Below are 25,630 nucleotides of genomic sequence, written 5' to 3' on the forward strand. Positions count from 1 at the left end.
TCTCGTACTTAATGTAATTTTATTTTAGTTTTTTTTACGAGGTCCCCGTTTAGACACTTGCGGTTTACCAAACGTCTTGCCTTTCGGCTTTCCTTTCGTAGCCTTACCTCTGCCCTTTTGCAGAGGTTTGCCTCTTTGTAATGGCTTGCCTTTCTGTACCCTGTTGGCCTCATATCTCAAACGCTTGGTGGAGGTCCGGGAGGTATCGGTGAGGTCGCTAGCGAAGTTGGTTTGTTTTTTCCTGGCCTTGTTGGAGTTCTTGTTGCCGCTTCTCGCCGGGCGGTCGTCGTCGTCTTCGACGGCGCGTATCCTGCGTTGCTTCTTATTACGTTTAGCCATTCTTGATTGAAGAAGTGCCACCTGATAAAAGAATAATTTTAAAGTAAACATTTTTTAGGCGCTTTTTGGATGATTGTACAAGGTCGATTAACATCTGCCCGCACTAGCGTGGCAGATACAGCAAAAGCACTAGTATTCATATCTACAGGCAAGTGGCTGACAGACACTCACGGACGCCATCGACAAATCAGAATAAGCACACGAGTTCATTGAGTTGTTTATGGTATTTTTCCTATGTGTCTTTTCTTTACATAATTTTCGAAAAGGCACAAAAATTAAGTCATTTTGTGTGGCAGACCTTTTCCAGCGTACATGTATAATATGTCCATTTTAATGATATAAATATATTTCACTCAATGGATGATGGATGGATGCATTTATGTTGTAATTTACTTATGAAGAAAATAAGAATTGTATTGAGATTTTCATATCCAAACCCACTTTTACAGTGGATTTTCCAAAAACTTTCATACAAATAAATCTTGTCATACAAATAAAACAAACAATGTTGATTTTAATTTGACATTGACCAGACCTCTTGTGCCACCTTCTGAGATAAGTTTTGCCTGTGGATCCACACTGGTCGAGCCGTTCTCAAGTGATATAGTTTGGGAAGATTTATTTTTACATCTGAAACAGTAACAATTAACAGTTCGTAACGCGTTATAAGTACCTTTTCCATTTCCCGCCTGACTCGTTCTTCTGGGGAGTCTTTGGGCGTGTGTTTGGTTTGCTTCTTCTTCTTGTTCTTCTTACTATCGTCATCGTCGTCCGAGTCGTCACCGTGCTTGCGTTTCTTGCCTTTGCCCTTTTGGGATTTTTCCACTAAAGAAAAAAAAAAAATTTAGCAGAAATAAATATCGGTTTATAAGCGACATCGTATCGTACCAGAATCAAAATGAACTGCATCAGACAATTAAAAGTAAACCAGACTAAAAAAGATTCTGAAAATTTTCTTCTGCCAATGGTCACTGGTAGATATTATTTCTAATATAAATTAATAAATAAAAATATAAATTATTCCAAAATGTTGCCGAAATCGGGACTGCTTATAAGACCACGTCGCTTCCCACTACACCAGGGAGCTTTTATATTGATATTTGACTATTATAATTTTTGAAGACAAAGGATGTGAATAACGTTTTTGAGTTTGATATAGACCTTTCCCAGGATGCAGTGTCAACGCCAACCGTTCTTTTTCTTCCCTCTTCTGCTTAGGAGTCTGGAACCAATCGTGCGGCCGCTGCACCTCCAGCTTGGGCCCGTCCTCCTTCTTAATGGCGCTTTCTAACTTGGTAGTCTGTTTCTCCATTTTCTTCAGTTGCTTTTCCGCGTATTCTTCGTCTAGGATTGTCGCTGCGAACATTAGAATGCAACAGCTTAAAGATATGCAATATATGTCAACTCTAACCAACCTTTAGTGGATTCGATATGTGACTATGTTGAGACGTAGACGTAGACGTTGTCTGATACGCGATATCCAACCGGAATAATCAAAATCTGGCTAGTGTGTGATATTCAACCAATGCATACCCAATGTGCGACAATCCAGGCAATATCGATCTTGATCTCGATTCTCGATCTCCGATCAATGTTTGATATCTAACCACCAATCAGTGTCTGATACCCGATATCCAACCAATTTTAAATATCCAACTATCCAAGGATATCTAATATCAGGTTTTGTCTGATACACTCTATATTTGTCAGCTTATGTGTCAGGTGGCACAATCCCTTTGTTGAATCATTGGGTACGCCGTAAGTTTATCATAATTTTAAAACCTACTACAGCTTACTATAGCAGACAAACAGACACTATCGCATTTATAATATTAGTATGGATGTCAAACTCACCAATCTCGGACTCCAGCCTGTTAAGTTTCTCCCTGTACTTGGCGACGATGTCGGGCGGCACTTGGCGCGACTTGACGGGCCGCTTGGCGCGCCGCACGATGGCTTTGACCAGTGCACGTTCAGCTTCGCCCGCCAGAGACACGGACACCCCGGCGCGGCCTGCACGAGCGGTTCTGCCCACCTACAGATACACAGTACACACAGATAAGGGGGAGTTACACTAGCAATACTGTATCGTGATTCTTAGACGACAGCGATGGTGAATTTATGGTATTTTTGCTGCAACGCTGCTAAAATGCAGTATGTATATATAGCGAAAGAGTGCCATTCATAATAATATGTAATTACGAGCGTCACAATGTACCTGTCAAACTACCATGGTAGGGCTACTGCTGCTGTCGAGCGGTTAGGTCATTCTCTCTAAAATAAACCTTATCTCAATGTACTAAAGTGCAACTTACCCTATGAATATAGTGTTCCAAAGTAGCAGGTAGTGTGAAGTTAAGCACAGTCTTCACGCCGGGTATGTCCAACCCACGAGCGGCGACGTCGGTCGCCACTAGCACATCGACTAGTTCGTCTTTGAACCGCTTGAGGGAGTCTAGACGTTGTGGCTGGTTTAAAGCGCCGTGCAATTCTGCTACCTATTACAAATAGATAAAAAATATCGTAAACGTGAACTATAGCCTATTATTTCATCATATTCATTTACGCTTCATAGTGATAGGATTTATTTTTTTCTTCTTTTTCTATTTCTTCGTTCCTTAAAGTAGACTTTCACAAGGAAGTAAAGTCGATTATTTAGGTGCTATTTATTTTGACCGATAGACGTTGGGGTCCCAAGATGTTAGAATGGCGAACTCGCACCGGATAGCGCAGCAATGGGAGACCCCCCACTAGGTGGACAGACAACATCAAACGAATCGCAGGGAACTGCTGGAAGGCGGCGGCGCAAGACCGTTGCGTGCAGAGGTCCCTACAAGAGACCGTCCAGCAGTGGACGACTATCGGTTGATGGTGATTTATTTTGTGGTATTGCATGGTCGGTACTGACCTTAACGCCCAACAAGCCCAAGGCCACGTGGAGCCGATGCGCCTGTTTCTTGGTCTGCACGAATATCACAGCTCTGTCTCTGAACGTGCGACACACGAGCGCCGCCAAGATAGCCTCGCGGTCGGACTCGCGCTCCTTGCGGATCCTACGATATTTTACAAGTTTTAATATTTGATTTTACGACTCTATTCTGCCGTAAGAACCCAAGTCGTACAGAAGTACTTACATGTATGGCGATATGGCGTGCATTAAGCACCATAGAATGATTTTGTACAAAAAGCCCAAGGCCAGCGGAGAGAAAATATAGTGCATGCTTCCTCTATGTGCCAATTGTCATGTCAAAAGTACGATTTTGGTCCTTGATTTAAAGGTGAACCGGACAGCTACAATGTCACGATCGTAATCACTTCTGATTGGCTGACGCTCGCTCGTTATTGGCTACAATGCATTGTTGCAACGAGGATAGCATAAATTTACCCAATAACAACAATTGCGATTGTAATAATGATTGATGCAGGTTTACGGAATCGAGCTCCCGTAGGTTTGACATGACAGTTGACACATAGAGCAAATATGGCGAGTGAGTTCCCAAAGTGTAGGTATGTATTATAGGCAAAAATATGACACAAACCACTATAGAACTTACCTGACGAACTCCTGCCGCAAGTTGAAGGCAACATCCTTGTTGGAGTCCAGGAACAGTTTGACTGGCTTGTTGAGCGACACGGCCGCCAAGTCCTTGACTTCGTCGCTCATGGTAGCAGAGAAGAGCATAGTTTGTCGTTTGGGAGAACACTGACGGATTATCTCTTTCATTTGTTCCGCGAAGTATTCATCGAGCATTCTAGGGTTGAAAGTGTACTTTTTTATATTCTAGAGTCTAGACCTTGTATTAAACTAAACTTAAGTATACCTCCAAAGCAAGAGTGAATAGGCTTCTTCTAGGCTCCAACTTAGAACTCGTCATTGCTTTTTTTTAAGCATGATTGTCGTCTAGCGCGAGCCTATCACGTAATACATACACAACTCGAAAGAGTCCAGGTGTAAATATGTGGAACAACATTTCCCTAAATTCACATTAATAATTTTTTTAATTACAAATCAGCCATTGGCTGTGATATTATCGGGTGGTAAATGATGATGCAGTCTAAAGATAGCGGGCTAACTTTGAAGGGGTATGGCAGACTTATGAAACCATACCCCCAGTTTTCAAATGGGATTGTATTGGAGCGCTAAATCGCTTGGCGATACAGCTTTACCGGTAAGGTGGTAACTAGCCACGGCCGAAGCCTTCCACCAGACAACATAGTAAATGTACCCAGTTTTAAGACATTATTATTAGCGGTTTTAAAATGTTCACTGACCTATCAGCTTCATCCAAAACCAGCACTTCAATGGAATGCAAGCCAAAAGACGGTGTGTTCCTGATGTGGTCTATCAGACGACCCGGGGTTGCTATCACGATGTCCGGGTTGTGACGTAACACGCTTTCCTGAAAGGATTTTCTTTTATATAACTAATGACTGACTAGAGTCAGGTTAGTTGAATTAAGCCCGTCTAGTTTTGACCCCGTCCAGGGTCCCTTGTCAAATAGCCTCTGCTCGCCACGCATCGCGAGCGAGACCGCATCGCGCTGTTCAAAACAAACTAGTTGGGCTTACTTGGACTAATCACATGAGCCAAGTCAGTTATTATTTATATTTATAATGGATATCACTCACAATATTTTATAATGACATAATTGTTGAAATGTTGTATACCTGGTATTTCACATCTAGACCTCCTACAGACAAACCGATGGTAACAGATGTAAACTGTGATAGTTGTCTTGTCACTGAATGAACCTGAGAAAAAATTGTTTTTATGAAAATTTAAACAAGTTACAAATGAAAAAAATTAAAAAACACAACTACCCTGCCAAAGAACCATAGTTCTTCAATAGTAAATCATAATTTAAGAAAAAATTATAGCCAGTGTCCCTCGGGATATGATGTTAGGATTCTAACAATACCCAATGCAAATCTTTCAGGCATTTAGAAGTTATGGTGGAATAAAGAAACACAAATACATACACCCTGAAAAGTTTATCAGTCATTGATGATGATGATGATATCGTACCTGAGCTCCTAACTCACGGGTGGGCACTAACACTAGTACACGAGTGATGCGTTCTCCACCCGCCTTGTACAGCAGTCGCTCGAGTATCGGCAGCATGTAGGCGGCTGTCTTACCCGTGCCTGTCGCTGCGCATGCGCATATGTCCTTGCCTGGGAGGGGAAAAAAAGGAAATACCAAGAAAGATGAGAAATTGTACACGTAAGAGCCCATTCAGTCGTCATTTTACGTCACACAGTCTATCATGAATTAGGTCATATCAAAGGTTTACACAGTTTGATGTGTAAACGTTTCCTTGATCGCGCTCCAGGCATAGACAAAATATGTGCAAATTCAAAGATAAAATATATGCCATTAAACATACGGATTTTGGCTATGCCGCTAATTGTGGTACTGTTTCTCTGCAAAATAATTCTTTCTCCTGTCGTAATATTTAAATAAAAAAATGTTTAAATTATATAATTTTTTAAAGCTTTGGACATTTGGGAGCTATCTCAAAAAATTTAATTAACCACTGTGGCAAATTTTTGCTCTATACATATATAACTGAGCAAGACAGTATAAGGTAGCTGGTAGGATAAGCTGGTAAAAAGACTCATTTCTAATAGGTGTCTATTAATACCTCAGGGGTTTCGTTTGTAAACAATTTGATATTGATTAAATTAATGATGTAACATACCTAACAAAGCTATAGGTATGGTGGCAGCCTGCACTGGCGTGGGATGCACGTAGTTAAGGCTGCCAATCGCCTTAAGCATAGGTCTAGATAGGTTCATCATATAGAACGATGCCTGCTCATCATATGGAGGTGGTTCCTCAAAGAAATTCTCGTCATATTCTATTTTGGTGCCTTCATTTTCATCTTCTAAATCCTAGAAGAAAACAATTAAATGTTTTGTGCAGTGCAATTTGACGAATAGGACAAAATTAACTGTCCATAATTTTCATTGATAGAACATAATATATCCATAGACATAGCGCTGTTTGAACTCTGTTGATAAATACCTCTTTAAGTTTTTGCTTTTTGGTCAATTTCTTCGCTTTAGTTTTGATTTCATCTTTCTTCAGCTCATCATCAGATATTTCCAATTCATCCACTTCATTATCTAGAACATAATTGAGTTTGAAAGTTAAGTAAACTATAAAAAATCCCAAGGCAGAAATAGCAGAGAGAGAGACACACGATTATACAAGATTTTATGCTATTAAAGAAAGGTAACTTAGGAGCAAAACCTTTAGTTTCAGCCTCTGAATCGGTGTCCACGTCAACATTCCCCTTAACTTTGGCTTCCGCTCGTTTTTGCTCAATCTTTTGGTCTAGAGTTCTCTTCACGTTTCTTCTTACATATTTTTGTAAGTCATCCCAAGGATTCTAGAAGTAAGACAATACGTTAGTAAGCTCAAAGTCCCAATTTTAATGTTTTAACCATTGTAGTTATATCTTCTATTTATCTATACTAATAAAGATGTAAAATTTGTTGGTTAGTGATGTATATAGAGGGTAATTTCCAGAACAAATGATCCAATTCTAAAAATTATTTCACTGATAGATAGCTAATTATCTCTAAACACTATAGGCTAATATTAACACAGACAAAGTTTTGTACAAAACCTGGTGGCCTATAAATTATTCTCATTGATAACTAAGATAGAAGATACAAAATGTATGAGAAAAGAGATAGATATAGTAATGAGTGTACAATGTATGAATGTGACCCACTTCAGTAATTTTAAGTTTTCATCTTAGACACATGTAAAATATCTATTTCTTTTATATCCCTTAACTCCCAATGTACTGTTTAAATATTTACTAAATAGCTGACCTACCTTCCCTTGGTGGAATTCTAGTAAATCCTTTCTTTGTGAGAGTTTTAGAGAAAATCTATGTGCAAAATCTGCACTTTCTAGGCTCAGCCGTTTAAGCTGTGTTTTGATATGTCAGTCAGTATAGTGATAGATTATGTAGTTATTAGTTATCAGATCCTCCAGAAGGTAGACGAACTACATCAAAGGATTTTAGATCATCAGATATAATAAATAGTTTTTTTTTTACACACCTTATTGTATTCTTCAACTGAACCAACAAATTTAAAATTTGGATCAAAATCGGCTTTCCTTTTCACTTTTTGTTTTGTTGGTTGATACTGGAAAAATATTTGAGATTATTTTATCGCTGCACTTAAATACTCTTTCATGGTAAATTTTTTCCATTTTGATAGTGTCTTTTAGAGAGTTGTGATAAAAATATTTTGTGCAGTGTGTATAAATAAGTCCATGGTAGAATTAGCTTTATTGCGAATATAATTAGTTTTCAACTAAGTAATTAAATGCTAATTTCAACAGTTAGGTATTTAAATTAAGTATTGTTTGTTCTTCAACAGTTATTTTAACAACACATTCTAAAGAAATGTATTGATGAAAAGGCATTAAAGTCTGCTTTATGCTTGTGCAGGAATAGTTCTCTCTTCGTTGTCTGTCTGTCATGTCTGTAGGGTAAATACCCTATAGATTTCATGGCAATACCCATTTATACCCATTGATCTAGAATTATAAAATTTGGCAATGTCTTACAACACAATTAAAGAGAAAAATCCGGAAACCGTGAGTGTTATTTCTTGAATGATGGCACAGAACTCTTTGTGTGCAAGTTCAACTAACACTTGACTGGTTTTTAATATAAAAATGATGATAGACTTAGGCTAAAACAAGTGCCAGTTCAAACCAATTTATAACAATAAACAAGTAATATTCATCCTGGCGAGTGTAAATAATAATTAAGGTATGTAAATTTGTAGCTAGTTTCTGTAAGCATACATCCTCTTCGACGTCGGATTCTTCCGAGAAATCCTCAACTTCTTGGTCATCAGTGATTGTTTTTATCAATCCTGGATATCCTTCTACCTCCATTATTATTGTAACATGTACACTGATAAGGTTTAAAAGTTTCGAGTTTTATTTTTTCACTGCCTTAAAAATATAAAGACCACATTATAAACTCTAATAGTTAGATTCCCGGTTTTGAAAAGTTTTTTAGGTTAGCTTAGCTTTCAAAAACACATGTTTAAACAAATGTCAATGTGACAGTCACATAGACATAGACATATTGTTAACGTTCAGAAATTCAGTACCCTTAATTACACTTAATTAAAGTACACTTAAGTACTTTAACTTTAACATTAAATTAACGTCAAGCTAGCTTATAACAACAAAGTTCTCAAACTGAATTTAAAAGTTTGTCTCATTCACTGACATTATCTCATTGTTCCACTTTACAATCTAGATGTTAAAATCATGGTTTTGTCTATGATCAATGCACAGCGTGACACAGAGCACATTTGAGTCAATAAATCAAATCAATGTCATTTTGTCTTGTCATGTCATAAGTCATTTGATGTGTCATTTGATTTTGATTGATTTTGATAATTTTGGGTAATTTTGTTCACAATTTTCAGCATTTTCGGGTTACATAGAAGAAACTCTATCTGTACTTATGCTATGATTAAATAGGGGAAACTCAGTGAAAATGGCTGAACAACTATTAATACACGATGATATCAAACTGTAAGTATTATTTAACACTGATTTAATTTCATTAGGATGGTAATTGGCTATCTATGTCAAAATTAACAGGTGTTTCCAAGTTTTTAACCATATTTCAGAAGTTTTTGCTGCTCAAGCATGAACCTATAAATACCCTGTTCAAGTTGAAAATTTTGTTATAAGTACCAATGTAGATATTTTTCCAAGTTAAATAAACGTCTGAGGATTACTTACATTCCTGTTTATATTACTTAATGTAGGTTCACATAAATATACTAAGCACTAAACATCATACTTAGTAAAGGTGTAGTTCAAATACATTAACATACTGAAAGAATACCAATTTTGTTTTAACCTAAATACATCTTATTGGTCTCAATATTAAAAGTTAATGTTATATTAATTAATGAATCCAAGTATTACTATTATTGTACTGACTACCACTAGTTGAACACTCCAAAATGTCTAATAAGGAAAGAAACATCAAAAACAATAATTGTTCCAGGTACACAACAGCTGATAAATTTTATTTTGAACCAACCATCAATCCGACAGAGGTTTTGGTCATTGACAGAATCACAGGGGAGGCTTCAGTTAAAGGTAATTATTGAGTGAGATCATTTTAATCATTATTGAGTTGTGTTATATGAAATACTAGCTGATGCCCGCGACTTCGTTCGCATGGATGTAGTTTTTTAAAAATCCTGTGGGAACTCTTTGATTTTCTGAGATAAAAAGTAGCCTATGTGCTAATCAAGAGTATAATCTATCTCCATTCTAAATTTCAGCCAAATCCGTCCAGTAGTTTTAACGTGAAGGAGTAACAAACATACACACACACACACACACATACAAACTTTCGCCTTTATAATATTAGTGTGATTGATGCAGTTTTAAAAAATCATAATATATCATTTCAATATACTTACTTGTAAAATTGATTCATTCAAGTGTATGCAACACAATATACTTGATTAAAAAAAATAGTTGGTTTCAAACTCAAACTCAAAGCATTTATTCAAAGTAGAGATGTACCATTGTACACATTTTGGTCATCAATTGTTGAATTTGTATGATAACGATTATATCAATTAAGTGATATTCAAAATTTAAAATCTTTTATTGTAACATATTTTGTTCTAGCTTTACCTTTTTTTTTTTTTTTCTCTTTTTGTATTTGTGTAATAATCATCTAGTTCGTGTAAGTGGCACTGCCGTTCAATTAGATGTAAAATAAAATAAATAAATAAATAAATAATGTGATAACTTATTTATAAATTATTAAATATTATAAATTATTAAATTATTTGAACTTACAACTAAAGCTCTGAGGTTTTTCAGATATCAAAACAGTGAAGATACCAATACCAGCAAATGCATACAAACCTGTGTGTGGGTTTCTTGGCTCCATTAAACTTATATCTGGAATGTACCTAGTTGTAGCAAAGTATAGGATTTTGGTATGTTTCATCACTTTATCTTTTTCTGGTTAATGAATAATGTTCTAAATAATTTTAAACCTATCATTCAAAGAGCTGCACTGGAATATGAGCCTTTGAAAAGTAGCTTTGGTGACTGCAAGCTTAAGTCTAAGTGCTATAACTAACTTAAATTTCAAGCTAAAGTTGAGTCAATTTTCAGATAGGTAAAATAAATGGTCAGGATGTATACCAACTAGCAGGCACTGATATAATTCCATACACACGTTCCACCAATCATCTTACCAACAAACAGGTAAAGTTATTATTTCTATGACATAACATATAAGTTCATCGTCATCATCATCATTGGCCGACATAGGTCTCTTGTAGGGACTTCACATGCCACAATGACACGTTTGATGTCATCTGTCATCTTTAAACACTGCGATTTTTGGTGCAAAGTCGCCATTCTAGCACCTTGAGACTTACAGACAGGATAGATTAAATTATTGTTTTGAAATATGTATCATCAATTTGTAATTTTGATCAATTATCATCATCATTCGTCGGCAGGCTTGATTGCAGCCAAGGTCTAGTTTATACTTTATAGATAAAAAGTTTATAAATAAATAAATAAAAATCCAATTAGAACTGTAATGTCAAAGAATATGAAGTTGAGTTTAAATTGATAACAAAGTCTCACCTCCACTCCACTCTGTTTGGTCCTAAGGTTTTACATCTTAACGTCTAAGTAAATGTTTGAATTTTTTTTCAATTGACCTTTTTTTTGTCCTTGGATTTTTTTGTTGTTGATTGGAGTTGTTTTCTTAACAGATTGAAGACAACAACACATATGAGCGGTTGCTCCGTGCGGCGCTTGACACGCCCGGTATATATTTCTCATATGGCTACGACCTCACTCATTCCATGCAGAGGTTGCACTCGGTTCCACCAGATTTTCACAAGGTAAGGTAATATGCGATTATTCAAGGGGTGGATTAGCGAATTCCTAAAATGTATATATGTACATAACCCTGTGATCTGAGGGCCATAGGTAAAAATCAGAGCTGAATGTTCTTGCGTTTTTGCAAGGAAATACAACATTTTGCTGAGCTGAGGCCTCTTTCAGGTTGTTTCACACATGACACATTGTTTATTCCGAAGCTTCCTCTGCTTGGGGCATTAGCTTAAAGTAAACTGGTGGAGGCACCGGGATAATCTACCTGTTGGTAAAACTGGTTTTGTGGGGTACAATCTCTAAATAAATGTTTCTATATTTCTTAGATGTCGCTAGCGAGTCGTGCAGACTCCCGATTTCTGTGGAACGGCCACCTTCTCAAGGAGTATTCGCACCAGCAGTTCTCCCGATTCGCACTTCCTATCATTGAGGGATGTATCCTTTTGAACATTTTATGGTCTCAGCCATTACTTAAACAATAATTAATAATCCAAAATAACTAGCTGGATATGAACTGAATAAGAATCGGATATTGTCTCAAAATAGTGATCCATTTTTTTTATTGATCAATTAGTGGGCGTCAAATAAGCGAAACCTTAGTGACTAAATAATCTCCAGCCAAGCTTCTACTGCCATAGTGTGACAATCATGGTCATCTCCGATTTAGCAACATTCTCTCACTATTGGCTAAAATGCACTGTTGGAACAAGAATGCTATACGTTCAGCCAAACATAAGAATTAAGATTGTAGCAATATGATAATCACAACTGTTAAGGAAACAGATTGCTTAAGATTTTTTTTAATAACTAGAAGAAGTATATCAAAAATGTTAAGTAATTTTCTGAACCAACCTCCCCAGTCGTAGCAATAAACCGCGTGACAGTAAATGGCCACCAGTTGTCGTGGTCGCTTGTGTCTCGGCGCAGTGTGGACAGAGCTGGCACCAGGCTGTTTATGCGTGGGATTGATGCACAGGTTGGTTTTACAATTTTGAATCCCGATTTCGTGAATTAGCTTATAATTGTCTATCTGTGTTACAGTACTACCACTTTTGTAAGTTACACCGATGTACCTGCGCAGAAATTTTATTTTTGAATGGTGCAAAAATATCTCAGCCAATCATAACGCGCGACCTTTTCACATCTTTTTCTTAAAGCATAGGCTAACGCAAAATACTTAGACCTTATTTTTGTTTTTATCAAAATACCACTCCTCCAAAACTTTATCTTTATATTAGCAAAAATAAAAGGTTCGCGGTTAATATGTTAAATATTCATGTATATTTTGCTGAGAAAACTGATAATAAATTTTACTGATAATAGGGCAATGTAGCAAACTTTGTGGAAACCGAACAAATAGTAGAGCGGGGAGGCGAGAAATCCTCTTTCGTCCAAACCAGAGGGTCCATCCCCCTATACTGGAGCCAGTACCCGAACCTCAAGTACAAGCCCGCCGTCGCGTTATCACCGGAAGATCACGTCGCGGCCTACACCAGACATCTAAGGGACCAGTTGCAGAGATATGGGAACCAAGTGCTGTTGAATTTGGTAAGTTTTATTTGATTACATGAAGACATCGATGAAGCATGTAATATAGTGAAAAAAATATTGCAGTAAAAGTGTTATATAGTAAAAGAAGTCAGATTCGCGCACCGAGGTTTTCGTATCTGGGAAGGATACGTTTATTTACTTGGTTCTCTGTCAGTGGCCCTTACTTATGGGCATAATACTATCGTAATTATATTATTGTGGCGCGGCGTGAAGCATTCTGTGTGCGGTACGGCCAGTAGGGGGGCTTAGGTTGAAGGCAGGTGTTTCTCACGAGGATTCCAGATGGTCAATGGTTATTCAAAATATGGGTACCTTCAAGTTATGAGTGAATAGATATCTTCTAGGCAAGCGCGCTCCATCTTAGGCTGAATCATCACTTGGAAGCAAGTCATTACATCCAAGCGCTAGTCTATGAATTAAAAAAAGTTGTCAGTGTAATTTACACATGGCTAGTATGCAGGGTTCGAAATTAGTCAGACATATTTCGATAGTAATTCGTATCTGCTTTAGCCGTTTATATAGTCACACTTTACACTATCACACTAATAGTATGAAGGCGAAAGTTTATGTGTATATATGTGTGTATGTGTGCGTGAATATTTGTTACACTTTCACGCAAAAAGTACTGGATAGTTTTGGACGAAATTCAGAATGGAGGTAGATTATACCACGTATACATAGGTTACTTTTTATCCCGGAAAATCAGAGTTCCCACGGGATTTTTGAAAACCTATATCCACGCGAACGACGTCGCGGGCATCAGCTAGTAAAAAAATGATTTTTTAAAAATATTGTACAGATTGACCAGCACGGCAAAGAAGAAGGCTTGGAGCGCGGCTACAGGGCGGCCGTGGCGGCGGCCGCTTTGCCCGCAGTGCGCTACGAGCCTTTCGATTTTCATGCGGAGTGCCGCGGCATGAGATACGACAGGCTCAACGTGCTTATGGACCGGATAGCGCATGAACAGGTAGGAGCTTGTTTAATTATGACCTCTCTCGTTTAATTATGAAGCTCTTCGTTTTCTTTTTCGCCGCGTTACAATATCAGATTGTAGCGTGGTGTCAAAGGTATGCCTTTGAAGGTAATTGATTCGCGTGATTCATATCATAATTGACAATTGCCAAAGTGTCGTAAAAAAATATTTTTCAGAAATTACGCTCTCTCTATGCTTACCTGAATTCGTGTGCCACTACTTTGCTGATATGATTTCACTACTATAAGTTATAATTTTTTCTTTAAAATCAAGAGAATTTTTGCGCTCGCTACGCTCGCATTGATTTTTGGAGCAAAGCTTAGGAGAATAAAATGGAAAAAAAACTTCATTATACCTTTAACTTCTGCGAGACTTTTTATTTAATGGACATGGACCGCAATGAACCGGATCGCACAGGAATCAGACCGGATCAAACCGGTGAAAATTATTTTCACTGAAAAACGTGTAGAAGCAGCGTGTCTGTTTGGCGTTTGTCGACACCTGAACTTTTTTTCGGTAGTAATTTTAACACATTTTAATGTCTTTTTAGACGGAATTCGGCTACTTCCTGTCCCGAGGCGGCACAGTGCTGCTCCGTCAGAGCGGCGTGTTCCGAACCAACTGCGTGGACTGCCTGGATCGCACCAACGTGGTCCAGAGCTTACTCGCCAAGAGGCAGCTGCTGGCCGTGCTGAAACTGCTGGCGGTCAGCACGGGAGACGAGCAGCATCCACATTTAGACAATTTGTTTAACACTGTAAGTTTTTTTAGCGACGCTTCTTATTGCACGGTACCTATATTGGGAATAAAATGTCATAAAGTTGTCACCATGGCGAGAATTCAATCGTCTCTGCTGGTGTGCCGTTTTTTCATTCGGTCGTCCGGAATCCTAAAAATATGAATGCTTGTGTGTCATAACATATTTTTGAATAACTATTTTTGTTGGGCACAGGTATGGGCAGACCACGCCGACATGATTTCGGTGCAATACTCGGGCACTGGCGCGCTCAAGACCGACTTCACTCGCACGGGCAAGCGCACTCGCCTGGGCCTGCTCAGGGATGGGATCAACTCTCTCACGCGATACTACAAGAACAACTTTAGCGACGGCTTCCGTCAGGTATAGTCAATGACACGAAATTGACATAAGGGAGATCGCCATAATTTTCTCAATTTATCGGGATCGAACTCCCTACCTCACTCTGGACTGGAAATCGGCAAGAAGCCGATGTGCTAACCATAGTTTTCCTTTTTTTTTATTTTAACTTTTATGTGCTTTACAAAGTTAACTTTTGTTTGTAGACTGCAAAACATATTTTTAATTAAGTAATTTATAATAATACATTTTCAGGATGCCATCGACTTGTTCTTAGGCAAATACGTGGTAGTGGATGGTGAAGGCAACACCGTGCTGTGTCCTCTACGGCGAGATCGAGACTGGAAGTATATTACGGTGAGTTCACTACTACGACACTTCACTAGACAGACACGACAGACAGACAACGATGTGATCCTGTCTATCTGGGTTCCTTTTTTCCTTTTGAGGTACGGAACCCTAAAAAGGATCGCAGTAACACAGTGTGTTTGTTTGTTAGTTCCCATCGGTGCTGCTGGTGGCGGTGTCGATGTTCTGCGCGAGCGCCGCGCTCCCTTCGCGCAGCTCCACGGAAGTATTGCTGTATCTTATGTTTTGGGGCGCAGCCGTCGGGGCCACGCTCACCTTCATATTCAGGTGAGCTCACACTTCTGTCTTAGTTTATGTTTATACCCCCAAAACTTTGTTGAAGTGAAACTTCTTTACATGCGCGAGCAAAGGCAAAAACCGGCCAAGTGTGAGTCAACCTCAAATTCAAGGTTTTTGGATTTCTTTCTTCACTTGTGCTATAAGATCTACCCACCTACCAAATTTCATGATTCTAAATCTAGTTCAATGGGGTCTCTTTTAAAATTTCAGCCAAATCGGTAATTGAAAACATTCAAATATCCAAACATCTAACTATCCAAGAGTAAATAGGCATCTTCTTGGTAAATGCGTTCCATCTTAGGCCACACCGTCACTATCCATCAGGTGCGATTATGGTCAAGCGCTTGCTTATAATGAATAAAAAAACTTTCACGTATTATTAATGAGAGAAAATTGGCTCTAAATCTTTTTGACGAAGATGACAAATAAATGGCAGCAGTACAAAAGAAATGATTTTTCTGTGCGTACGCAGACACGGCACGGAGTTCGTGGACTGGCCTCGGCTGGACGGCGGCGGGCTGGCCACGAGCCGGGGCGTGCCGCCGTCGCCTTTATGATCCACGTGCCGCTCGTAGTCGTCGTCTGACCGTTCCCCTCCACACCACACACTATACCACTCACTACACACTTCACAGTAACTGGCCAACGACTTGAGCACGCATGAAACGTTTCTGATACGAACCGGCTAAGGTGTGGAATGCCCTTCCGCGTCCGTGTTTCCTGCCACGTGTAACCCTAAATACCTTCAAGGCAAGAGGGATCTTCTAGACAAGCACACTCAGACTTAGATCTCATCATTGCTTTTTAACACGTTCACTGCGTAAAAAATAACAATGACTTTCAGCTGGTGCGGTGGCAGTCCAAAAAAGCCCCCACTTGACTTTCCTAATGTGCGTGGCAGGCCCTTTCGACCCGACAGCTCTGAGAGGTATTAAAGCTGTATTATCTTAGCCAACCCATAAAGTATGTATATTTTTTTAATAGTTTTGAAATCGTGATGAATCACTTGACTTTACATTGACCTGGTGCCTGGATTCTCTAAACAGAAAATGAGAAATTAGCAATCGAAAATGTCAGGTCGATAAGGCCTGATCCCGCACCCAACTTTAATTTTTATAGTGATGGGATAGTGAAAGAAAATTAAATATCGAGTCATTAATTATTATATTTAATCTTATAAGCACTAAGCCAAACAAAGTAGATAATAAAAACAAAACAAAACAAAATTCTTTTTATATTACGTATTTGACGGGTTCTTACCAGGATATTATTCGTAACCAAGTTATCATGGTGCTTGTAACAGGACCAAAACCATGAATATCTCTGTGAAAACCTGCTAAATAATAACAGTTACTTAATTGTAAAAATAATTGCAAAGTAACAAAACAAGTGGTTTTTGCTGGTGGATGGCTTCTTGGTTTGTTCTTGTTTTTGGAATATTTTTCTGTATTTAATTTTAGGCTCTTTATAATCGTATATATCGGTATCACTATTGCTGATTTCTAGCGATATTTTTTTTCACTATGCGCCATTTTAATAATCTGAACTTGACGAGCGTGGATCCTCCTCCCGTGACTGCACAACACTAGTGGCGGCTCAACGCGTACGCATCTGCACAGTGCGGCAACAGGTCGCTACCGGTCGTCCACCGAAACAGTCCCGCCCCCGCACTGAGGTAACTTTTTTAAAGTCCTGTGCGGCGGAGGTCGAAAAGGAACTGCCGCGTAAATAAACTGCCTATATTCCTACATTTAATGTCACAATTCGAAAACTATATTTGTCTCTGTCGTGCTCGTAAAAATGCCCATAAAACGTGTCCCGCACAGGCGAGAGAGACCTGTTTTTTCCGTACGCACAGTGATTTGGCACAGCACCAGGCCGATTGTGGGTGATCCGCAGTGAACGTGTTAATGATGACTGACTAACCATGACTGTCCCCAAGCGCAAGCTTATCTTGTAATAAAAAATCGGTCAAGTGGGAGTGGGAGTCGCACACTAAGACTTCTGTACCCATCGTTTTTTATGGTAGCCATTTTGAAATTATTATTATCATTTGTTATAGCGGCAATAGAGTCTTAGTAATAGAGTCCCGTTGATATCTTTCGGGTACGGAACCCTAAAAATGAAATACATAAGCTTAGTCCTAAATAGTCTAACCGAAGAGTGCGCGAGGGGACTTCTACCGCACGGGAGCACGCGATTGGTTGCTCAGTCGCCCTTGCTTGCTGTGATTCGCCAACCATTCCACACTACGCTGTTTTGTGCTCAAGCTGTTTGTCGGTTCCTGAACATTGTCGCGATTGAGGTTACGATGTGTCGATGTGCTTGTAAAGTCCGTACGAAATGAACACTCGCTCGCCATTTTAACTCTGTGTGTCAACTGTCATGTCAAAAGTACAGTTCACTTTTAACATAGACTAAAATGAAAAAAAAACAGTTTACGATAGTTAGAACTTCTAACAAAACGTCGAGGCTTCGACGTTACTGGCATGTACATTTGACGCAGGTAGCCCTAATGTCTTTTTCTTTGATTTCACGTCACCATAGTCTAATATCTGACATATCGTCGATTCAGGATCAAACCGAGAGTTCTAATTCACTCTGCTAAAATACTTTTGACTTGACAGTTGACACAAAGTTAAAATGGCAAGTGAGATTTCATTTTGTACGCATTATAACTATTCATAGTGAAAGATTTTTTTCAACCAGAATGGAGAAATTGACTGACATGAAACTGCTAGGACTAAAAACTTGAAATTTTCATGTACTCTCTCTATGTGTAAGTTCTGCACAAAAGGTGGACTTTCGAGTCGAGCCTCTGTCGCGTCACTGAAAAATTTCTCAGATTTCTTTAGAAAGGTATTCGAGAAATTCCAATGGAAAACCTAAATTAGTGACGAGCGGGAGGATCCTCAAAAATCTTAAACAGTCCATAAAATATCCCGTAATAATTCTAATCAATCCCAATGAATGGTCATGAAACATGATAACCATAATTTCTATGTTTTTTTTTTATATCCAAGCCATTTTTCAATACATTTATCGATACATCGTTACCTTTTCATTTTATTAAATACATCTCTATTTTATCTTCTAAGAATATTCGCTAGAGCCATTTAAAATATGTAATATATAAGGATGCCAACTATATTTGCATATCTTTTCTGAATCAAATATTTTGCAACTACAATCTGATACTTATAATCTGATAAAGTTCAAAAAGTACAGTAGGTATGCCTACTGTACTTTTTGAACTTTATCAGATTATATTTGTGTAATTCCATCTTATGAAGAAAATTACATTACTACCACTTTTATAATGTACCTGCGCAGAAACTTTATTTTTGTATGGCGCGCAAATATCTAGGCCAATTATAGCGCGCGTCCGTCCGCTATTGGCTGTTGCCTACGACCCATATTTTCTACGTGTGAACTATGAGCGAGATATCACGAGTCTCTGTTGTTCTTGTGTTTAAAGTCTTAACGTCATGCAATAGAGTCTATATTTCATTGGTATACATTCGGTTTTAGTTGGCGTTAGGTTGTGCGCAAACGAATTTTGCCGATGTGACTGATAAAAGTGGTAGTACTGTACACGAATATGTAACACGCGTTCGACTCCCGACTTTTTTTAGAATTTTCCAGCTTACCACAAAAAAAGTTTAACTGATGGCTAAAGTGGCGTTTTGATAGTGTTTGTATTGTTAAACTCTCAGGTTTAAAATAAACACGTTTTCAACGCTTATTTAAGTTTCGTGGTAATCTGTAGAATTTCGAGATTAACTCAGGTTTAGTATGGAGGCTTCGGCCGTGGCTTGTTACTACTCTATTGACATGTACGATCGATATGTCCCTGTACGATGCCGTGTAGTTAACCGATTAAGGGTTCAATAAAACTGCCATACCTTTTCCAGATTTGCTTGCTTTCATATTAGACTGCATCACCACTTACCACTAGGTGAGATCGCAGTCATCAAATTAAAAAAAACTTTTGTTACATATTCTACGGATGTGAACCTTATACCTCATGATTTAGAGTGCATTTTCATATTTACCCTATCAACGAATGCTTCGTATTATAAGATAAATTATATAAGGGGATATTTTTCTGACTTGTTGCACTTTATTGTGATAAAATGAAATGTTTAAAAAGTTTTGAAATTCATTCCATTTTGCATACTTATCATCTGGTTCACTTTTTGATAGTGTATCATTTTAAGTCGTCTATGGAAATACACATCTTATTTTCAACAAAATAAGGTCTATATTGCGGCGGATAATTTAGTTTTACGCATTTTCGTAACTAAACTTAAATGACAGGTCTACATTTATTGCTATCCCTTTCGCTTTTCTAGACCTGCGCATAAATGTCAAAAAGTGAATCAAATGGCACAAAGTGAGTTAAAAAGTCACTATCGCGTTTAACTTTGTTATAGTATCTAAATTATAAATAATAGTCAATGTTTTGCGTTAAATCTTTGTATTGTGAAAAGTGAAGTGTATAAGTATATTGGGATAGTGTTTCATACATGAATGTATAATAAAGGTGGATCAGGCGCTCCTAATACTAACTTGAAGCAAATGTTTACGTATCTCTATCCCACTTCGACTAACAGATTATTAGAGATACAGGTCTGACCTCTCGCTTTAATCTGTTAGAAGGTCTGTTTTAGGCGTGCTTTATCCATAGGTATTTATAGATTCATGGTTTCATACAAATGAAATTAGATGATCATATATAAGCAAAATAGAAGTGTATAGAAGAGAGATTGTCACCGCGCAGTGAAATATCGATGCGCGAAAACAGACATTTGAAAACGTTAGAGTTTAATTTACGTTGCTTTGCAAATTAGAGATAAATTAAATCCGTTACACATAACCTTTAACTAAAATGACGGGTCTATGTGTATAGCTATCCCTTTTATTACGCTCTATGCAAAAAAGGATAGCACTAGGTTTAAACCTATTTAAACTACTATTACAAATCCAAATTTATTTCATAATACTTTTGGAAAGCATTCTGTGTCTTCATTTTGTTGGAATGTATGTATTTTTTTTAAATAAAGTAATGGGGTATGGTGGGCATTATTTTTTCGCTTGTACGAAGTATATGAACTGTAGTATTTATAATTCGCTTTACTGCTCTGCTGTTCTGAATTCAAGCTCTTTTGAGCCTTATGAAAAAGTGTCAAAGTAATTTTTTGCTAAGCATTCTAATCTCATTTGGGTGAAGCAATTTTAGAACCGAATGGTAGACGACGCTCGAGCTGGCATTTGTTTATGATATCTGTAGAAAAAACATTGTTTGGTCGTTATTTTTATTGCTTGACTACTATTTCGACCATTACCACAGTATCACACTAAGACGTCAGTGGCGACGCAACCAGTAGTGCTACCAATAAAATGTATACGAGCTCTATGGAGGGCAGGTACCTCACTTGGTGTCCGCTTGGTTACGCAACCGATTTGGTGGGGGCGGCCCCGATATCACGTCTTGCTGGTGGTGTAATAACTAATATGTGTATAGTGCATACATTTCGAGAACTCACTCGCCATTTTATCTGTGTCAACTGTTATGTCAAAGTACAATTTTAGACCAGGGATGCCGTACGTCGTCGTACATAATGAAATCGTACATAATAATGTTAACTTTTCGACGTCATTACAAACTGAAGATCTGGTGTTACTCGTTCCGTAGCTCAAGACACCATGGTGGCGTGACTGGTGGCGGCCCATGGTGTCCTAGTGAGATAATGGCCTGAAAGAAAAGTAGCTGTGTTTTTAATAATATAATTTATTAACTAAGTACCTACTGTTTGTCTAAGATGGCGGGAAGTTCTCCAAATATGTATATGGATAGATGGAAATTACTATTTGCTAACCAAAACAATATTTTTTCTGCAAAGATGTCACTTTTGTTGGGTATTTGTCTTTTTAAAATTAATTTATTTTCATATTATAGTGTAAGTATATGCTAGTGTATTTGTACTATGACCTGCGAATGTTGTCCAACGATTGTTTATTTTTAAAATATAATTAAATGTTTAATTTTATGACTAGTTTTATTTCAATTAATTAATTAAATAAATTTTACTAAACACTTTTCTGTTTTATTTTCAAATGTATGCAGCTAGTTTCAAAGTGAGCTGTGTAAATCATATACCTACGGATTTATTATGGTTTATGCCATTTCGTTGCGACATACCTATACACAGGAAGTCCAAGAAATTATTATTTCAAGTAAGATTTTCAATTTATGGGATAGTTAATAATAATTCAAACGAAGCTTCATAACGGGCGTCTTTATATGGGATAGGCCTCTTATCCGCAAAAAGTGAAACGAAAAACGAATGCGGCGACAAAACCCCTCATTGTCTGGGTAGCCTCAAGCCTGTATTTTTCCCCATACATTTAAGTGAACGAGACAGTAAAAGATTATACCTAGGTTATCGACAATACTTCTACCTAGTACCTACCATAGTTTTTTTTTTTCCCCCTCTCGTCTGGCTTTACACTGATTAGCCAATGTCAAGTTTGTAGTTATTTACAAGTTAGGAAAACTATATGTAAGTATATAAGTATGGACTTCGTCTGTGCCGACATACACGCGGCACCCCTTTAGAGCGCTTCCCAGTCAGTTCCACCAGCAATAAACACCAGCAGAACACAAAAACCGGCCACTTCTAACAAAAAAACACTCCAAAAAGTCACAACACGCGCGCCAGCAAACGCCACCACAGACGAAGTCCCACAGACCACGAATCGAAGTCCTACCATAGTTTGAAACATTGATTTGAACATTTAAAGGTTTGACACATCTAGATTTGATTGTTTGAAACTTGGTTTGAAACAAAAAGTGGGGTCATAGAGATATTCATCCAAGAGCGGGGTGGATTCAAAAGACTGGAATCCAAAGTCAACAATAGAAAAAAGCAACTGTCAATTAAGATTCGTTTAGGAATTTACGACTTCCACGCGATTTTAAGAACAGGTAGGTACATAAATAAATTGAATTTTGTCTATAGATTGTAGATTATTAATTAGCAAAACAATTTAATGTAATTAATATTTAAAGTCTAATGGTTACATAGGTACGTGAAAAACTTTTATAGAAATTGTTAGGTATATTAACGTTCATATATTTTTGAACGCAAATGCCAATCAAGGACTTCAGAATTTTCAATTTTCCTCCCATTCATTCATTTTTTTAGTAGTGAATTTTCTTTCACTGAGGGTGGTTAAGCTGGTTGTTCCCGGTTAATTTATTTTATAATAATATTTTTAATATAAAAATACAACGAATTGCCACTACATAGTACATAGTTACATTAAAATGTTAGTGAGATTATAGTGACATTGTATTCTTTAGTGTTTATTGTGATAGAAATGTGGTAAAAACTAAAAAGTGCCAAGTGCGACTAAGCGCCAGAATGTCTGATGAACTTGAAGCTCGAATGTGGGACGAAGGAGGCTCCAGATACGAGTCTCGGAGTCGAGGGGCGTATTTCGAGTCAGCGTTCGCATCCTCTGAGCATTTAGATAGGGCTCCTTTGTTATCAGAAGTGAGTACGAGTATAAATATTTATTTATAATCAAAATCGCATTTTGCGAAGATATTCAGGAGCGGTATTGTTCTTGCGGTAATTTTGTTATCCATATATTTGTCTGTTTATTTCTGTAACTGTCCTATCTGTTTCTAAGTAATTTAAAAGGAAATGTTTTTATTTGTGTACTTTTCATTAAAAGTATAATTTTATGAAAGAAAATTGCCTTTGTGCAAGAATAGTAAGTAGCTGTTAACTATTTCTAAGTAGGTAAATATGTAAATACAGATTACGACCAATGCATGTATGTTTAATGATAAAGAAATGATTAGCATTACTATGCAATAACATAAGACCAAATCACTATAAAATCCTACCAAAAGTCCATACTTCCTTAGTAAGTAATAAAGCGGTATCCATCTCCAAACGGAATGCTACAAATGCGAAAGTATGTCTGTCTGTCTGTTTGCTAGATTTTCACAGCCCATCCAATTAACCAATTTTAGGGGAATTTGTTGGTGGTGGTTTGGTGTCTTTGCATAGATAGCTTGCATCCTGACCATGTACATGAACTACTTTATGTCCTGCAAAATTTAAGTTTCCACAGGATTTTTACAAAACCTAAATCTACATGGGCAGAGTCATCTGCATTATCTATATTGTGCAGAAATAGCTAGCCTAGTATTCTGTACACAGATATAGGCTACTTTTTATCCTAGATTTTTATGGGATTTATAAAATCTAATTCCCTGTGGATGAAGTGTGGGCATCATCTCACAATTAAAGTCACACTAATATTATAAAGGCGAAAGTTTGTATGTGTGTGTGTGTGTGTGTATGTTTGTTACTCCTTCACGCAAAAACTACTTGACGGATTTGGCTGAAATTGAGAATGGAGATAGATAATATCCTGGATTAGCACATAGGCTACTTTTTATCCCAGAAAATCAAAGAGTTCCCGCGGGATTTCAAAAAACCTAAATCCACGCGGGCGAAGTCGCGGGCATCGGCTAGTACTTCATGAAAATAATGCTAAAATATGTTACTCTCAGTGCAACATGAGTGCATGCAGGAATAAATTTATCTCTGCAAGTTTGCATTGATAACTTTGTACTTAAAATGTTCCTATACAAATAGTAGGGTTAATCACTTACAGCTAACTATTTAAAACAATTTTACATTTTGAGATAACTAATTGGCATGTAAAGTATTTATTCAAATAACCCATATTTGTATTTATCATATGCATCAACACTACTTCACTTGGTGGCATAGCTTTGCCAGTAGGGTGGTAACTAATTACGGCTGAAGCCTCCAACCAGACCAAATTAACCAGAGCAGAAGTTATATAGAATTTAGATACTCTGCTGGGAACGGAACCCATTACCTTGTGTATACGAGCCCAAATGCTTATTATTTATACTCAAGTCTGTGAAGGAAATGCTCATTCTTATAGAAATTGATGATGTATTAAGATGTACTTTATTGGTACTTGCCGCATCAGAGTAACAAAGTAGATTAGGTATACCAGCTTAAAACTATCCTTAATCTTTGGATTGTGAGAATAATATTCAAAACATACGAAATTCAAATCATTTATTCAAAATAATTAATAATATATTTACACTTTTTGATAGTCAGTTGTTAGATTTGTTAGATGATACTGTGATTAATTACATAAACTTAAAACTAAAGCTAAGATGGTTCCAAATGTCTGTGAATATGTGTTCATAATAGGTACTTATATGCACTTTACTAATTTGTTATTTATTGATTGAGGTTTCTCAGGATTTATTGATAATTTACACACATAAACACATAGGAACTTGAACATGCCTAGTGATCTGTAACTATATCAGAAGCAGGTAGTTTCTTCTAATAATCGATGACTTCACACTTCACTGCTCATAATAGTTTATGTGGTGTGGAAAATTAATACCTACCTATCAGGCTATCAGTTGCTCTTACTTAGCTGTACTTTTACGACAAACAAAAACGTCAGAATGTGCCGCGGACCTAGCGTTACGTCATCTAATTGCGTTATTGAAACAAGTTTTTATTGCAAAATCTCTTGGTATTGGCACCAAGCGACAACTTTGTAAGATAGGTCTCTTAGCTCTAGCTGATCCGGTGCCGATGCAGGTAGTACGTCTTTTGAAGGGTCCGGTCAAGTACGTACTTCGGTTAGTAGCCAGGAAAGACGCGACAAGCATAGAAAAACTCATGCTAACAGGGGAAATCGAAGGAAACAGGCCGCGCGGACATAGCCTAAGACATTGGACGGACCAAGTGAAGGAAAGTACTACACTCTAGCATCTACTATCATTTTTTTAATTTTTATTCTGATACAAGTTAGCCCTTGACTGCGATCTCACCTAATGGAAAGTGATGATGCAGTCTGAGCGGGCGCTAAAGAAGCGGCCTAACTTAAAGGGACATGGCAATTTCATTGAACCCAATATCCTTGATTGGTTTCTATACGGCATCGTACCGGAACGCTAAATTACTTGGCGGCACGACTTTGCCTGTGGGGTCGT

The 25,630-nt window shown here is 37.6% G+C and overlaps 3 protein-coding genes across 3 annotated transcripts in view; 2 read left to right on the forward strand and 1 right to left on the reverse strand.

Moving 5' to 3' along the window:
* LOC123865589 (probable ATP-dependent RNA helicase DDX27) overlaps window positions 1-25,630 on the reverse strand; it is a 27,097-nt gene continuing 1,467 nt past the window's right edge. The window contains exons 2-16 of the mRNA XM_045906716.1: window positions 8,177-8,358; window positions 7,420-7,506; window positions 6,596-6,734; window positions 6,368-6,468; window positions 6,042-6,234; window positions 5,366-5,514; window positions 5,008-5,091; window positions 4,612-4,739; window positions 3,894-4,091; window positions 3,248-3,392; window positions 2,655-2,837; window positions 2,194-2,374; window positions 1,501-1,695; window positions 1,013-1,164; window positions 1-360 (exon numbers count right to left, since the gene is read on the reverse strand). Of these exons, the coding sequence (XP_045762672.1) occupies window positions 25-360; window positions 1,013-1,164; window positions 1,501-1,695; window positions 2,194-2,374; window positions 2,655-2,837; window positions 3,248-3,392; window positions 3,894-4,091; window positions 4,612-4,739; window positions 5,008-5,091; window positions 5,366-5,514; window positions 6,042-6,234; window positions 6,368-6,468; window positions 6,596-6,734; window positions 7,420-7,506; window positions 8,177-8,269 (2,364 nt within the window). The 5' untranslated portion in view covers window positions 8,270-8,358 and the 3' untranslated portion in view covers window positions 1-24. The remainder of the gene's footprint in view (window positions 361-1,012; window positions 1,165-1,500; window positions 1,696-2,193; window positions 2,375-2,654; window positions 2,838-3,247; window positions 3,393-3,893; window positions 4,092-4,611; window positions 4,740-5,007; window positions 5,092-5,365; window positions 5,515-6,041; window positions 6,235-6,367; window positions 6,469-6,595; window positions 6,735-7,419; window positions 7,507-8,176; window positions 8,359-25,630) is intronic.
* Window positions 8,764-16,351, forward strand: LOC123865590 (phosphatidylinositol-3-phosphatase SAC1). The gene is made up of 14 exons (XM_045906717.1): window positions 8,764-8,923; window positions 9,408-9,502; window positions 10,244-10,362; window positions 10,544-10,636; window positions 11,158-11,289; window positions 11,608-11,716; window positions 12,142-12,257; window positions 12,605-12,829; window positions 13,632-13,799; window positions 14,356-14,562; window positions 14,758-14,925; window positions 15,157-15,258; window positions 15,401-15,537; window positions 16,022-16,351. Exons 1-14 carry the CDS (start codon window positions 8,886-8,888, stop codon window positions 16,104-16,106), a joined length of 1,794 nt encoding a protein of 597 aa, XP_045762673.1. The 5' UTR covers window positions 8,764-8,885; the 3' UTR covers window positions 16,107-16,351.
* Window positions 22,773-25,630, forward strand: part of LOC123865593 (zinc transporter 2-like) — a 25,409-nt gene continuing 22,551 nt past the window's right edge. The window contains exon 1 of the mRNA XM_045906730.1: window positions 22,773-23,111. Within this exon, the coding sequence (XP_045762686.1) occupies window positions 22,980-23,111 (132 nt within the window). The 5' untranslated portion in view covers window positions 22,773-22,979. The remainder of the gene's footprint in view (window positions 23,112-25,630) is intronic.

Source organism: Maniola jurtina, chromosome 5 (genome assembly GCF_905333055.1).
Source record: "Maniola jurtina chromosome 5, ilManJurt1.1, whole genome shotgun sequence".
NCBI classification, from domain to species: domain Eukaryota; kingdom Metazoa; phylum Arthropoda; class Insecta; order Lepidoptera; family Nymphalidae; genus Maniola; species Maniola jurtina.